The following is a 16,808-nucleotide window of genomic DNA, read 5'->3' on the forward strand; positions in this document are numbered from 1 at the left end:
CCAACCATATTTTCTTGGCAGAAAAGCAAAGAAAAAAAAGAACAGAAGAAACAGGAAATGGAGAAGCACAAAAGAGCCATGAGTGGCAATGTTGGGTTTCTTTTCTATTTTTTCTTTTTGCCTCAACTCATCCTTCATTCCACTGGATGAGACGCCAGCTCCCTGCGTAGACTGCTGGTTCAGTCCAAGTTCAGCACGTGGGCAAGACGCTGAGTCACGCTCTCCTTCAGCAATCACGCATCAGCACCTCATCGCACCGCCACAGCACCACCACCACCAACCACTGTGCTGTCACCTGAAGGCCTCCGTGGAGTTTAAAATGGGTAACATACCTCGGAGAGCAATTTCTACACTGCGCTCTGCAGGGCTGAACCGAGAAATCCGCACCATCTTAGCAGCACCAGTGAAACGTGCGATGAGCTGGCACGCCTCGAGGCACTGGTAGGGATCGAATTTTGCAGGGAGTTTGCAGACAATGCTCTCTGAATGGAGGTGGGTCGTGCCAGGCCCAGCCTTGGCAAACTGCTTAGCTGCGGAGCTCCTTTTATAAGAGTTATGGGGCCCAGGTCGCTCTCTACCTGCTCAAACTGGCTGATCAACCCATTCCATTCCTTTCTGCTCCGCTCTCTCGCTTCCAAACAAGCCATTATGGCAGGCGCATTTCCCTAAGCAGATGCAAACACTCTCCCTGTGCGAGACTCCCTTGGGCAAATTAGGTTTCTTGGAAAAGGGTCAAGGAGCAAGCGAAATACCTACTGAGAAACAGGCCTGTGGTTCCAGAGGACGCTGTTATTTATACAGGCCACAAGTCACACCTCAGACACTGCCTGAGCGGCATACTGTGTCTGACAGGGAAGTTATGGGGAGCAAAATCCTGACACCTGCAGCTGAAGCTTCTTTTTGTGGTCACAACAATTAGGTTTATTTATTTCTTTTTTCCAGCTTTCATGAGGTATGCTTGACAAATAAAATTGTATCAATGTAACACAGAGAGGTGATGATGTGATATTCGTATATATTGTGAAATGATTACCACCATAAAGGAAGTTAACACATATATTACGTGTGTGTGTGTGTGTGTGTGTGTGTGTGTGTGTGGTGAGGGTTTATTTTATAGCATCAATTCTGATAGTCAATGGAAAATTTCCTTGTCTAACATTTCTAATTAAAAGCTGCTAGTCAAATGATAATTTCTCAGTAAGACTGTAGTAAAACTTTTATAAGGGAAATGTTACAATAACATTGCTATCTTCTGTTCTCGTCATCTTATCTAACAAATGTGGAACACTTCTGAAATAGACACTCCTTATTGCATTCTTTTCTTTTACATCATAAGGAGAAAAGTCCCTTTTATGTTCTTTTAACATTTGCTTTTATTCACCTCGGCTTCTGTCAGCTCACTCCATACATCCAGCATCTTCCAAGCCGGGGGAGCAGAGAGGGGGCAGCTGTGGGGAGCGAGCTGCCTGGCGCCCTGTCCGCCCCGAAAGCCCACACACCAGGTGAAGGAGCCACAGGGAAGAATGGATACATGTGGACGGCAGGTTTTCATTTGTTCCCTTAACATCTCAGAATAATGTAAATAACTGTGTGTGTTTCCCTGCAAATGGTTCCATTATCTTGAAGGTCTTAATCATGTCTAATAGCAGTTTCTGAAGTGTTCAAAGCTGTGCTTAAGGAGCATTATTGGTATTCAAAGTAGTCATACTACATTAAGCAGATTTACAGCCTTGTGCATGGTTATCCTTGATCATCTGTATTTAAAAGTAAGTTCAGGCTGATGAGTGGCTTAAGCATCCTCCTATGTTCCAGCCTGTTAGTCATGCCACGCCAGAACATCTGGCTCTGCTGGGCACCCTCGCACTTCTTCAGATGAAACTGGCATTGGCAAGTTAAAGGGGGAAGAGGAGCAGGTGGCATTGAACTAGGAAAGAAGTTTAAAAGGGTAGCCTTGTTTTAAAATGTGCCTGGGATTTGGTTTAATTCAGGTATGGTGAGGCCAACAAAGTAAGGCATGCTTGCCACTGGACAGACCGTCTGCTGCTTCCAGTTTCCAAGAGGAGGCCTGCGCAGCACGGGAGCCAGCTGGCGCTCGGGCGGAGGTGGGCCGCGCAGAGCCAGTGCGGGAAACACGGGGAAGCCTTCACTGTGCTTCCACAGGCAAGGAAAGCAGGGCGCGGTGAGAAGGTGTAAGATCGGACAGTTTAAATAATTCCAGTGGGTTTGGGGGAAAAGGAGTTGTTCCTAATTGTCCAGTGATGGCCCCCCAGTGATTTAGGATTGTTCCCCACTGCAGGAGCCTGATGAAATGAGGCTGGTAGGGGCACCAACTCAGGATTCCTTGGTTTGCATATCAAAGGGGTGCTTCGGGGCACCCTGGGAAGGACAGTGCCTCCACCTGGGGTCTCCCAGGCCCTAAGATGTCAAAGTATCATAAAATACAGGAAATAAGCACATGATTAATATAAACCTGTCTGAATACTGCTATAAGAAACATCAAAAGAGCTGCTCAGACTTTACTGTGCACAAGAATCGCCTGAGTATTTCATTAAAGTACAGATTCTGATTCACTAGATCAGGTGAGGGTTGAGACTTTGCATTTCTTTTCTTTTTTTTAATCCTCACCCGAGGACATTTTTGCATTTATCTTCAGATAGAGAGGGAGGAAGAGAGAGTGAAACATCGGTGTGAAAGAGAAACATCCAGTGGTTGCCATCCATACAACCCCACCTGGGGCCTGGGACAAACTGCAACCAAGGTACATGCCCTTAGAGGGAACCGAACCCAGGACTCTCGGGTCTGCGGGCCGAAGCTCTAACCACTGAGACAAACCGGCCAGGGCAGAGACTTTGCATTTCTAATAAACTCCAGTGATCCTGGAACCACACTTGGAGTAGTTAGAGCCAAGACTTTGTCACTAAGAGTCTTCTTTCTGGGGCACCTTTGTAGGGAAAAGGAAACCCCACCTTGAATCAGATCCTGCTGGACACTGATACACAGATGTCATCTTGTTTTGCTTGGACCAGACCATCTGTTCATAGAAAAAACGACCCCAATTTTATAGGCAAGGAAAGCGAGAAGCAGAGTGGTTAAGTAACGTGCCCCGGGTCATTTACCTAAGTTAGAAGATATCAATGTATCTGACCTAAACCACCCCACCCCCCACAGCATCACCGCAGACGGTACCACCGTGACAAACAAAAGCCTCCGCTGGTAAAGGCCTCCTAAAGTATCAAGTCCATGGACTTGAAATGTGGCCCACTTACAACTTGACCTCTAGAAGGATCAGAGATTGTGAATGGTGTTTATGATCTCAGAACCAAAAGTAAATGGCGCTAACTTATATTTTGTGATAACCATTTGACAAACACTTTAAATGGGGTGAAGCTTGTGTTTTTATTTTTAAACATGATGCATATATGCGCTGAAAGTTAATCTTCCACCCACATGCTCAAGTTCTACATCTCAGCCATAGCTCTGTGAGGTTGGTGGCCTTCCAGGACTGTCTATGAAAATAACAAACGTGGTTTTTACAAATTCATTCATCCTGTCATTCAGAGGCACGGGAGGCAAAACAGTAAATAAAACACACACCATCCCTCTCGCAGCTTACATTCCAGTAGGAGAGATAGATCACGAACAGAGAAGTAAAATGTATATTATGTCAAATAGGGATAAATGCCAATGGAGAAACAGCCAGAAACAAGAGAGGGCGGTATTTGCCATCATAAATACAGTAGTTAGGAAAAGCCTCGGTGAAAAGATGGTGTTTGAGTAAGGCCATTTGGGAGGTATCCTACTCCACACGAGCTTTTTCCTTGAGTGACGGATGTGGAAGCCCTCACCAGACCACTGCGCAGGTGCTCCCTCCTGCTTAGCGGTTCCCAGCACTCCACTGTGTGCACACACCACACCCGACGGGCAGGTGCTACCTGTACGAATGGAATGTTTGCGATCATACTGTTATCATTTGTGAGGTGAGGAGTTGCGTGTTTACACCGAGATTTGGGGAGTGTGGTATAAAGCCTGATGAAGTAGAAAACAACTTAAATTAGGTTAAGAAGCTGTGGGTGCAAGCCCGAGCTGTACCCCTCTACCAGGTGACTACGCTGTGTCATTCAGTCTTTACTGACTTTTTTTTTTTATGTTACTGGTCTGGCCTCATGAGAGTTTCCCCTTTTCCTACCACATCTTGGGCTGCCTCCCTGTCCACCAGGTGCAAGGGCAGGCTCTACCTGGAGGCCAGGGACGCCCTGCTGGCCACACTGTCCTCAGTGCCCGGCTATTTGTAACCCCTGCAGAGTGAGATGAAAAGGTCAACCCTCCAGGTGACAAGTGTTCCACATTCCTCACAAAGGCAGCGTGCAAAAAACTTCAGGGAGCAGTTTCCCCTCTGGGCTCTGGGCATGATCTTCCCCCTTAGGAGAAAGCACATAAGCTGCCTTAAACAAACACAAACAAAAAATCCTTACCCTCCGCTCCTATTTATTTACGTGGACACAGATGCTTAGCACTGGGCCATCTGACTGAACAGATTTCACATTTAATGAAAGATTAATTTATTCATTCAATTAGTATCTGAAGCAGTACCTGGAATATGTCAGCACTCTTCCAGACTCTGTAGGAGGAACAAATACACTGCAATATGGTTCCTGCCCATGTCAACTTCCAGGCTCTCAACAAAGACAGGACAAGTAGAAGCTCCTATGTGACGCACGGCTGCGTGTGGTGAGTGGTGCCGAGGGCAGCACAACAGGAATTGAAAGAAAGGAGAGAGTCCTGCGGTCCACCTGGGCTGAGGTGTGACCAGGTCGGGGTGGGGGTGGAACACGGGGACCCTGTGAAGGGACGAGAGTGTGAGTGTGTGTGAAGATGGGGACACACGGGGAGCACTGACTGCACTCCAAGCACAGGCGCAGGTGAGGGACAGCTCAGGTGCTGTACAGGGAGCATGCAGTGGCCCGGACACAATGTGGGGAGCGGTGGTAGACAACAGGAGAAAATCACCATAATTTCCTCCTCTGTTTCTGCTTTTGCTTTTTTATTTATTTTTTTTAGGAGGAGTATTTGTGTACTTTGCTTTTATAACCTCAATTTCTAATTTCAGGAATTTTTAAAACCACCTTAATACTTATCCAAGTAATATATGCCTACAGGTTAAAAAGGCAAATAACATCTAAAGCCTATAACCCAAGGCAGGAACCCACCCCTCGTGTTGCTACCCACTTTTTCCTGCTCCCCGGGGAACCCACTTTGCTGCTGTTTGCTTCTAAAGTGAAGGCTAGGTATTTGCCAGTGAGCAACCTCCTAGATGGGTACAATTAGTCTTAGTTTGGTTGACCGAGGGGCTTGCTCAGGACAGGAGGACTAACCAGCATCTCTAGCCTACCCCACCCCAAAGGGAGGTTGAATCCTGCCTTGGGAGAGGAAACCACTTGTAACTTTTCATTGTGATATTTGATTCCATACATTTAAGTAATGTGTGCACAGTGACATTTCTTAAATTATCATTTCAGACATTATCTAATCTCTCACTACTACGAAAAATGAGGGAAACGTAGCACTCGTACCCTCTCACCACCTCCCAATAAGCTTCCCTCCCCAACCCTTCCAGGGGCTTAAATAGCAACTTGGGGTTCAACGGATATGCTGTGTTTATTCATGGGACCATGTAATATGTTTACTATTGAGCAACATAGTTTAATACACTTCCTATCTTGTTCAATATTTTGTTTTTCCTGATGTCTTGTATTTCTTCCTTTTTTGTGTGTTTACCTATTACTCACTGTTCCTGAACTATTTAGAGGAATCACAGAAGCCCTATCAAGACCATTGTTTATGTGATCAACCAGTTGGCCCATCCATCACATCTGTTGCCCCTCTAGGATCCTCCCATCTAGTAGTTTCCCAGGCCAGCTGCCCACCTGTTGTCCTGGGGCTTCTTTTTAACACCATCTTGCGAAATCCCTGTGCCTCTCGCCTGTGTTGGGTCCCCCGTTTCCTGGATCCCATGGTTTCCTCTTTCTTTCTTGGTTTACAGCCTCATTTTTGTGGAGCACATTCTCTAGAAGCTTCCTGAGAAAAGGTACATGGGAGGTAAATTTGTTGAGACCTTCCTTGTGTGTCTGAAAATGTCTTAATTCTGCTCTCACACATGTTTGATAGTTAAGCTTGTCATTCAATTCCAAGTAAAAGTAATTTCCCTCAGAATTCTAAAGTCTGTACTTCACTGGCTTCTAGCTCGCAGTTTTACTTTTGAGAAGTCTGATTCCATGGGTATTCTTAATCATTTAAATGTGACATGTTTATTTCTCTGGAAAGTTTTGAAATCTTCTTTTTAATCCCTGGTGTTCTGAGTTCTCGCAATAAAGAATCTTCATGAGAATCTTTTTTTTTTTTTTTTTTTTTAAATCTATTATTCTGGGTACTTTCGCTTCCCTTTAAACCTATAAATTCCTGTTATTCCATTTTGATTTTTTTTTTTTCTTGTACTATTGCTTGATACTTGTCTCCCCACCATCTTCTTCTGGTTTCTATTTCTGGATCTCCTTTTATAAAATGCTGAACCTCATGGACTGATCTAGTACATTTCTACCTTATTTTCCCTCCATCCCCACTGTGCATCTTGGCCTGTTATTCTACTTTCTAGGAAGTTTACTTGACTTTATCTTCTATCCCTCTCAATACATGTTCTTCTTCTTCTTCTTTTTTTTTTTTTACTATATTTAATTTTGAAGACCTCATTTTTATTTTCTGATTATTCCTTTTTTTATAGACTGGCCCTTTTATATCATGGATATAATACTATCTCTCATCTTTCCAAAGATATCATAGATTTTTTAACAAGACACATCATAATTAAAATGGCAAAGATTAAAGACAAAAAGAGAATCTTATAAGCAGCAACATAAAAACAGTTACCTACAAGGGAGCTCCCATAAGACTGTCAGATGATTTCTCAAGAGAAACTTTTTAGGCCAAAAGAGATTGGCACAAAATGTTCAAAATGAGGAAAAGCAATGACCTACAACCAAAACTATTCTATCCAGTAAGGCTATCATTTAAAATTAAAGAAGCCATGGCTGGGTAGCTGAGTTGGTTGGAGCATCATACAATACACACAAAAATGTTGTGGATAAATAAATTCAGTAAATAGCAGGATACAAAATAAATATTCAGAAATTGGTTGCATCTTTATACACCAAAAATGAACTATCGGAAAGAGAAACTAAGAAAACAATTCCATTTATAGTTAAAGCAAAAAAAACAAAAACAAAAACAAAACCTAGAAATAAATTTAACCACCAAGGTAAATGACCTATACTCAAAAAATTATAAAACTCTGAAGAAAGAAACTGAAGAAGATACACATAAGTGGAAGCATATACTGTGCTCTTGGAAAGGAACAACTAACATAGTTAATACAATACTACCCAAACCAATCTATAGATGCAATGCAATCCCTATCAAAATACCAATGGCATATTTTACAGAACTAGAACAAATAATCCTAAAATTTATATGAAACCATGAAAGACCTTTAATAGCCACAGAAATCTTGAGAAAGAACAAAGATGGAAGTGTCACACTATCTGATATCAAACTATACTACAAACCTATAGTAGTCAAAACAACATGGTACTGGTCTAAAAACAGATACACAGATCAATAAAACAGAAGAGAGAGCCCCAAAATAAACCCATCCCCATTAATTTATGACAAAGGAGGCAATAATATAAAAAGAGTTGTAAAGACAGTCTATTCAATGAATAGTGTTGAAAAAATTAGACAGATATACACACACAAAAATGAAATTAAATGACCATCTTACACCATATACAAAAATAAATTCAGTCCTGGCCAGTGCTGCTCAATGTTTAGAGCATAAGCCTGTATACCAAAGGGTCATGGGATCCATTCCTGGTCAAGGGCATATACCTGGGTTGCAGAATCCCTGACCCTGGTTGGGGTGCATGCAGGAGGCAAGCAATCAATGTCTCTCTGTCTCTCTCTCTCTGTCTCTCTCTCTTTCTCCCTCTCTCCCTCCTTTCCACTCTCTCTAAAAATCAGTGAAAAAATATCCTCAGGTGAGGATTAACAAACAAATAATAAAAAAATAAATTCAAAATGGATTAAAGAGTTAAATATAAGATCTGAAACCATAAAACTCTTAGAAGAAAGCATAGGCTGTACAATTTCTGACATTGTTCTTAATAATATATATTTTTTAAAGTATATCTTCAGGCAAGGAAAACAAAAGAAAAAAGTAAACAAATGGGATTACATCAAACTAAAAAGTATTTTCATGGCAAAAGAAACAATCAAAAAAATGAAAAGACAACCTGCAGAATGTGAGAATATATTTGCCAATGGTACATCTGATAAGGGTATCAATATCCAAAATTGATAAAGACCTCATACAACTCACCACCATAAAACAAAACATTCAATTTAAAAAATGGGCAGAGGACCTAAATGGACATTTCTCCTAAGAAGCCATATAGATGGCCAATAGACATATGAAAAGATGCTAAACATCACTAATCATCAGAGAAATGCAAATTAAAACCATAATGAGATATCACCTCACAACTGTCAAAATGGCTATCATCAACAAACAGGTGTTGGCAAGGATGTCCAGAAAAGTTTCCCTTGTGCACTGTTATGGGGTTGCAATTGGTACAACATCTATGTAAAACAGTATGAAACTTCCTCAAAAAAATTAGAAGTAGACCTACCTAACATCTTAGCAATTCAACTTCTGGATATATATCCAAAGAAATCCAAAGCACTAATTTGAGCAATCTATAGATTCAATGCAATCCCCATCAAAATACCAATGACATATTTCACAGAACTAGAACAAATATTTCAAAAGTTCATATGGAACCAAAAAAGACCCCGAATAGCCACAGCAATCTTGAAGAAGAAAGACAAAATAGGTGGGATCACAATACGAGATATCAGGTTATACTACAAAGTGACTGTAATCAAAACAGCCTGGTACTGGCACAAGAACAGGCATATAGACCAGTGGAACAGAATAGAGAACCCAGGAATGAACCCAAGACACTATGCTCAATTAATATTTGACAAAGGAGGCAAGAGCATACAATGGAATAAAGACAGCCTCTTTAATAAATGGTGTTGGGAAAATTGGACAGCTACATGCAAAAAAAATAAAACTAGATTATCAACTTACATCATACACAAAAATAAACTCAAAATGGATAAAAAACTTAAATGTGAACTGTGAATCCATAAAAATTCTAGAAAAAAATGTAGGCAACAAAATTTCGGACATCATATGCAACAGAATTTTCACTGATACATCACCTAAGGCAACAGAAACAAAGGAAAAAAATGAACACATGGGACTACATCAAACTAAAAAGCTTCTGCACAGCAAAAGAAACAACCATCAAAATGGAAAGGCAACCCACTGTATCGGAGAACATCATTGCCAATGATACCTCAGATAAGGGGTTAATTTCCAAAATATATAGAGTACTCATACAACTCAACAAAAGGAAGACAAAGAACCCAATTTAAAAATGGGCAAAGGAGCTGAACAGACACCTCTCCAAACAGGACATACAAATGGCTAAGAGACATATGAAGAAATGCTCAACATCACTAATCATCAGAGAGATGCAAATTAAAACAACAATGAGGTATCACCTCACACCTGTCAGAATGGCCGCCATCCACAAATCATCAAACAACAAGTGTTGGCGAGGGTGTGGAGAAAAGGGGACTCTAGTACACTGCTGGTGGGAATGCAGACTGGTGCAGCCACTAAGGAACACAATATGGTGTTACCTCAAAAATTAAAAATTGAACTTCCATTTGACCCAGTGATCCCACTTCTAGGAATATACCCTAGGAAGTCTGAAACACCAATCAGAAAGAATATTTGTACCCCCATGTTTGCAGCAGCACTATTTACAATAGCTAAGATCTGGAAACAGCCCAAATGTCCATCAGTAGACGAATGGATAAAAAAGCAGTGGTACATATACACAATAGAGTACTATGCAGCTGTAAGAAAGAAAGATCTCTTATTCTTTGAGACGACATGGAGGGACCTGAAAGTATTATCCTAAGTGAAACAGGCCAAGCAGAAAAAGACAAATATCACATGATCTCACTTATTTGTGGAATATAATGAACATAGTCTGAGGAATAGGGTAGATCCCGAAACATGGAAGTAGGGTACAGACTGACAATCCTCAGAAGAGGGGATGGTGGGGGAAGGGAAGAGATAAACCACAGAACTTATATGCATATACACATAACCAATGGACATGGACAACAAAGCTGGGGACGGGGCGGGGAGGATGGAGAGGAGGGTCAAGGGGGTAAAAAAGGAGAAACAGCTGTAACAAAAATAAAATTAAAAATAAAATAAAAAAACACTGATTTTAAAAGATATATGCACGCTTATGTTCACTGAAGCATTATTTACAATAGCCAAGATATGTAAGCAACATAAGTGCCCATCAATAGATGAATAAAGAAACAGTGACGTATATATACACAACGGAATATTACTCAGCCATAACAAATGAAATCCTACCATTTCTCATAACATAGATGGTCCTGGAGGATATTATGCTAAGTGAAATAACTCAATAGAGAATGACAAATACCATATGATTTCACTTATATGTGGAATCTAAAGAACAAAATTAACAGAGCAGAAACAGACTCATCGATACAGAGAACAAAGTGAGGAATGCCAGATGGGAGGCAGTTGGGGGACTGAGTGAAAAAGGTGAATGCATTGAGAAGTCCACATTGGTAGCCACACAATAGTCAAGGGAATGTCAAGCACAGGAGCGGGAATAACAACACAGTCAGTAATACTGTCATAACTGTATGGTGCCAGGTGGGTGCTAGAACTCTCAGGGGATCTCTTCGCAAAGTATATGTCTCTGACCACTATGCTGTACACCTGAAACTAACATAAAATATTATTAAATGTCAACGGTAACTGATAAAATAAATAACTAAATATTTTTTTTAAAATATAGGTTTTTTTAAAGCTTCTCTTTTGTTTCCTGAATTATCTATGTTTTTTCTGAGCTTCCTATACCCCTTTTCTCTTTCTCTCTCTTTTGATCTATTTTATATTGTGGGCTATACTCAAATATCTGGTGACCCTCTCAGGATTCATTTATATTTAATATGCATATGTATTGGATTATATATTGTATTTCTTTATATATGTGAATATCTTAAATATATGGACATATAAATATATATAAAGAAAATATGAAATTCATTTATATTTAGGAACAGTCAGTCCCAACAAGACTGACTGGAAACCTCGAGTGGGGATAGGGTGTGTTAATCCCTGTGATGTTACTGGGTGAGGCATCCAGCCATTTCCATTGGATTCCAAATGCCAGTCAGGTCATTTCTTTGGGCTCGTCAATTTCTTTAGATAAAAATGCTTCAAACATCTATGTAAAGAGCCTATCTCTAGCTATAGGTGTCCCTGGCTGTAGATGCTCTGGGAGCCATGTTGTGAAACGGTCCCGGAAGGTCTTCCCTCACTCTGTCGTGTCTCACCTCTGTCCCACTGGCCGAGTTCCCCAAGTCCAGAGTATCTCCCATTCAGTGTAGCTTAAGATCGTCCGTCTCACCTCCACCAGGGATGGAGAAGGGGTACAGGCAGAGTAAGGTAATGAGAGGAACAGGATCTAACTACTCCATACACTGTGTTCCACTAACTACTGCTAACGACTCTAACTACTTTTAACCAGTACCCTTTTCCAGTCTCCCCTCGCACCCCTCCCGGCCTTCCCAGCGTCCTGAGAACGAGTCTGCAGCCTCGCTCAGCCCCCACAGCTTCTCCTCCCTCATGCCGTCTTCCAAAACCCTCTGGCATCCCGTCTCTTTACTCTCACCTCTATTTATCTTTTTATAGTTTTTGAGCTGCAATTAATTCCCAGTCTTACAAACTTTACTTTGAAATTATGCGTACTTATGTACTTCACTGTTGTCTAGTTTGTTTATCCAGAGAACGCTAGTTATTACACCAAATCAACTACTAACTACGTTACAACTACTTTCAGGCAGAATATTGAGAAAATCATTTTAATTCTGTTATTTTCTAGGGGGAATCAAGCAAGGTATGTTGAACTCCTCCATAAATGTATCATTAGAGCATCTCAGTCCTATCTCGGCCCCAGAAATTTGGACCAAAAATCGATTTGGGGCATATGCCACATCAATTTCTCAACACACAGGAAGAAAGGCAAAAACAAAACAAAACAGACATCAAGAAAATAATTTAAAAACAGACATCAAGAAAATAATTTAAAAGCAGACATCAAGCCCTGGCCGGTTTGGCTCAGCGGTTGGAGAATCAGCCTGCAGACCAGAGAGTCCTTGGTTCGGTTCCCACTAGGGGCACATACCAAAAAACAAAACAAAACAAAAAAAAACATCAAGAAAATACTTTAAAAACAGAATAACAAGAGAATTGGACAAAATAAATAATTATTTTAAGAAAGCTATGTAAGTTTATTAAATAAAAACACAGAGGATCACCTGACTTTAAGATAATTAAACAATGATCACTCACGTGGAAGGCTGGTGAGTAATTTATATCACTGAATGTTAACTGTGAACTCTACTCAGTCATTTAACATGTATCCAAAATTCATGTGAAAATCACCATTATCCAACAAGAAGCTATCCACATAAGAAATCCTCACATTCATGCCCAGATTACCTTGTAATTATGTATTTACCCTTTTATTGCCCTAAAGGTATACTCAGGGAATGAATAAATGGCTTAAAATGCATGCATATATGTATAAACTAATGTGAATATGTATGTATTCCTTGCCTCTTTCCCCGAATTTTAGTGATCTTGCTGGTTATCCTTTAAAAATATTACTTGATGCCCAGATAGTGTGGCTAAGTGGTTGAGTGTTGACACATGCACCGAGAGGTCACTGGTTTGATTCCCGGTCAGGGTACATGCCCAGGTGGGCCCAATCCCCAGTGGGGGGCATGGAGGAGGCAGCCATTCAGTGTTCTTTCTCATCATTGTTTCTATCCCTCTCTCCCTCTCCCTTTCTCTCTCTCTCAAATCAATAAAGAGCCCTGGCTGGTTTGGCTCAGCAGTCGCAAGTTTGATTTCAGCCAAGCACATATACCTCAGTTGTGGTTCATCCCCGGCCCTGGGCAGGTTCGTGCAGGAGGCAACCAGTCAGTGTGTCTCTCTCACATTGATGTTTCTCTCTCTCTCTCTCTCCCTCCCACTCTGTCTGAACAAAAATGAAAAAATATCCTCGGATGAGTATTGAAAAAAAAAAAAAGAGTTGCGTTGATGATATAATTTTGGAACATGCTGTTTTGTTTCATGCCCTCCTCCCTCCCCCATTCAAGGCACCAGTTTAATTTTGGTTTACCTAGCATGTTACAAACTTATTTGCCTACAAATCCTCCCTACTTTTTTTCCCCTCAGGTACTACTCATCAACATGTTTTAGAAAGGATGTTTAAATTGACCTTCAATTTCTAATTCTACAATATGTTTCTCTGAATTTTACAACTTCAGCAAAATGTTCTGGTTAAGAGAAAACAATGAATCAGAAGTTTTATTCACTAATGCTTTCTCTTACAGTAGCATATAACTTTTAGAGTGGGAGAAAAATCTACCATAATTCCAATAAAACTAGACATTTCTAAGTATAGTTTAACATCTCATCTATGTGGTACCATCAATATCTTGGGCAGCTGATCCCCAAAGCCATTGGCTGAATTGCTGCTAATTCAGAGGATTTGATCTGGTTATGAAGCTAGATGACTGAGACACATCTGACAATTTGGCAATCAATGAATGAAATGAATCTACCATGTGGTGATTGGACTGGCTGCTCAGTGATCAATGTGACTTGAACGGAAAATAACTGTGGAATAAATTAATCTTTAAGCTGCAGGACTATAACATGATATCAAAATAAAACTCAAATTGCCACTCATGATGAACACTTTTTAATGCTATAATTATAAATTGAACTGTTAAAAATTATTTCTGTGATTAGCCCATGGACACAGATGATATGTAATGTGGCAAAGGCCTTGGGGCAGGGCTGGGTGGAGGGGAGCAAAGGGTGGGGAAGGAGGAGGATGGGGGACATTGGTAATAGTGTCAACAATAAAAAAATATAAAAATAAAAATAAAATTTTTAAAGTGACTTTTTTCTAAACACTGAAAAAATTATTTCTGTTATGAAATAGTGAAAATGCTTTCACTTTTTCTTTCACTCTACCAACATTCACTTTATCTAAAAGGAAGGGAATGTACTAAATGTTACTGGGAAGCCCTGGCCAGTTTGGCTTGGCGGTTGGAGTGTCAGCCCGCAGACCGGAGAGTCCCAGGTTCAGTTCCCGCTAAGGGCACATACCTCAGTTGCAGTTTGTCCTGGCCCTGGTTGGGGTCATGTGGGTGGCGACCACTCAATGGGGTTCTCTCACATCGATGTTTCTCTCTCTCTCTCTTCCTCCCTCTCTCTCTCTCCCGCTCTGTCTGAAGATAGGTGCAAAAATTCCTCGGGTGAGGATAAAAAAAATAAAATAGAAAATTATTGGGAATAAAAGGATCTGTAATAGGAAAGAGTTCAAAGAAAGATCTGGGACCAGATGCTTTGTAAGTCATTTTTCTCATAGCCTTGACTATGTCTTTGTCTTCCTACTTATAAAAATAACTATTCTCAAAGACCTTATGGTTTAGACCTTTTTGATTTTATTTATAAGTTTTGAGATTTTTATTTAATGTCTTCTTACACAATAAAAATCTTTTTTTTTTTATCCTCACCCAAGGACATTTTTCCATTTTTTGTTCAGACAGAGTGGGAGGGAGAGAGAAGAAGAGAGAAAGAGAGAGAAACATCAACGTGAAAAGGACACATCGAGTGGCTTCCACCCGCACGATCCAACCAGGGCCAGGGGCAACCAAGGTACGTGCCCTTAACGGGAACTGAACCTAGGTCTCTCTGGACTGCAGGCTGATGCTCTAACCGCTGAGCCAAACTGGCCAGGGCAACAAAAATCATTCTCAATTTGTCTACATAGCAGAGATAAAAGTGAATAAATATTGTGATGTTCTTTAATTAATTACATGCAATAAAGTCCCCTTCATCTTAATTGCAGGAATTCTATGAGAACCTGTCATAATGTTTTCCCTTTTTCTTTTGATATGTCTCTTTACCTTCAAGGCTGCTAAGGTTTGAAAGCATTCTAATTATTTCCATTTTTCCATTAAACATTCTAGCCCCACCCCCAAAAAAATACTTTTCCTCCTTCTCAAAATAAAATTTATCAAAATAAATTCTGTATAGTATCCAAAGAATGAGTGTGTTGGTTGTAGGGTGACCAACTGTCCTGGTTTGTCCAGTACTGAGGGACTTCCCACTGTGATGGACTTTCCATACTAACACCTAATACAGGGAAAGGCCCCAACAAGCCGAGACAGTGGTTCGCTCTGATTGGTAGCTTGAGAGGAGAGCTGGATGGAGCAAGGGATGCCTACATCAGAAGTTGAAGCTCAAGCCTCCTATTAGAAGTACTCTTCTTTCATTGCTGAAGAGCTGTGGAAAGCAATCAAACACCAGATGGGTGAATGAATTAATGACCTTTAAGTGTCCCTTACACCAGTGGTTCTCAATTCTGGCTTCTTACTAGAATCATGTGGATAACTTCTCTGATACAACTGATCTGGAGGTGAGTCCAGACATCAGGTATGTGTTTGAAATTCCTCAACTGATTCTAATGTAAGCCAGTGCCAAGAGACACTACATTCATCCTGAGATTCAAACCAGTGTAGGTCTAGCAAGAGCCATTTATTTATTTATTTTTAAATTTATTGTTACTGTTGAAAGTAGTACAGATGTCTCCTTCTTTTCCCCCATTGACCCCCTCCACCGCACTCCCCCCCTGCCCCCCCCACAAGGCATTCACTGCACTCTTGTGTGTATCCATGCAAGAGCCATTTAGAACAAGGAGAAATCTACTTTATGATCTCTCCCCTTTGAAACATTACATGTGGGTTTCTACTTCACATTTAAAACAAATGAGAATCCACAAACTGACTTTAAATGTATTCACCTAGAGATGAGCTTCTCCCTTGTCATATTTTCATTCTGATTATCAACCACTACCATTGAATGACATAAATTTTGCAGAAGAAACTGTATTAGGCACTGTGGGGACACAAAGATATAAAACTCAAGGACTCTGCCTTTAAGGGAGCTCACTGTAGACTACATGAAAGATGACTCAATGATCAAGCAGACGACCTCACAAGGTGAAATGACTGTGGCCTGAGACAGTTGGGAAATCTGCACGGAGCCGGTAGAATCTTCATGTTTTGAGGACTGGATAACACTTCTATGAGAAGGCCAGAAAAAGGAGAAAGGCAGTATTGAAGCAATCAGATTACCAAATTTAAATATATATACACAAATCATAAAGCCCACATTCTGAGCAATGCAACTATATCTAGGGATGAACCTAGCTCTACATGAGGTCATTGCCGAGCAAGGGGACATAATTAGCACGGTCACTTTTTTGGTTATAACCACTCAGGACACTGAAGAGAATACAGGCAGGTGAAGCAGTTGGTTCGACGTAAGCATGAAGACAAGCTTGGTCTCCAACTTGGAGAAGCCGTGAAAAAGAAGTGCATGAGTCTCTTCCCCGCTCTCCAGCTGGGCCACTGAAGAGACTCGGTCACCTGGGAATCCAGGCAAATGCTACAGCGATCCTTGCCAAATCCTGGAAGTTCCC

General features: G+C 40.8%; 1 protein-coding gene across 1 annotated transcript in view; it reads right to left on the bottom strand.

Moving 5' to 3' along the window:
- Nucleotides 1-16,808, bottom strand: part of ENOX1 (ecto-NOX disulfide-thiol exchanger 1) — a 318,289-nt gene that overhangs the window by 282,699 nt on the left and 18,782 nt on the right. Inside the window, exon 2 of the mRNA XM_036250067.1 lies at nt 5,925-6,075. Coding sequence (XP_036105960.1) covers nt 5,925-6,012 — 88 coding nt within the window. The 5' untranslated portion in view covers nt 6,013-6,075. The remainder of the gene's footprint in view (nt 1-5,924; nt 6,076-16,808) is intronic.

This window comes from Molossus molossus, unplaced genomic scaffold (genome assembly GCF_014108415.1).
Source record: "Molossus molossus isolate mMolMol1 unplaced genomic scaffold, mMolMol1.p scaffold_m16_p_9, whole genome shotgun sequence".
Lineage (NCBI taxonomy): Eukaryota > Metazoa > Chordata > Mammalia > Chiroptera > Molossidae > Molossus > Molossus molossus.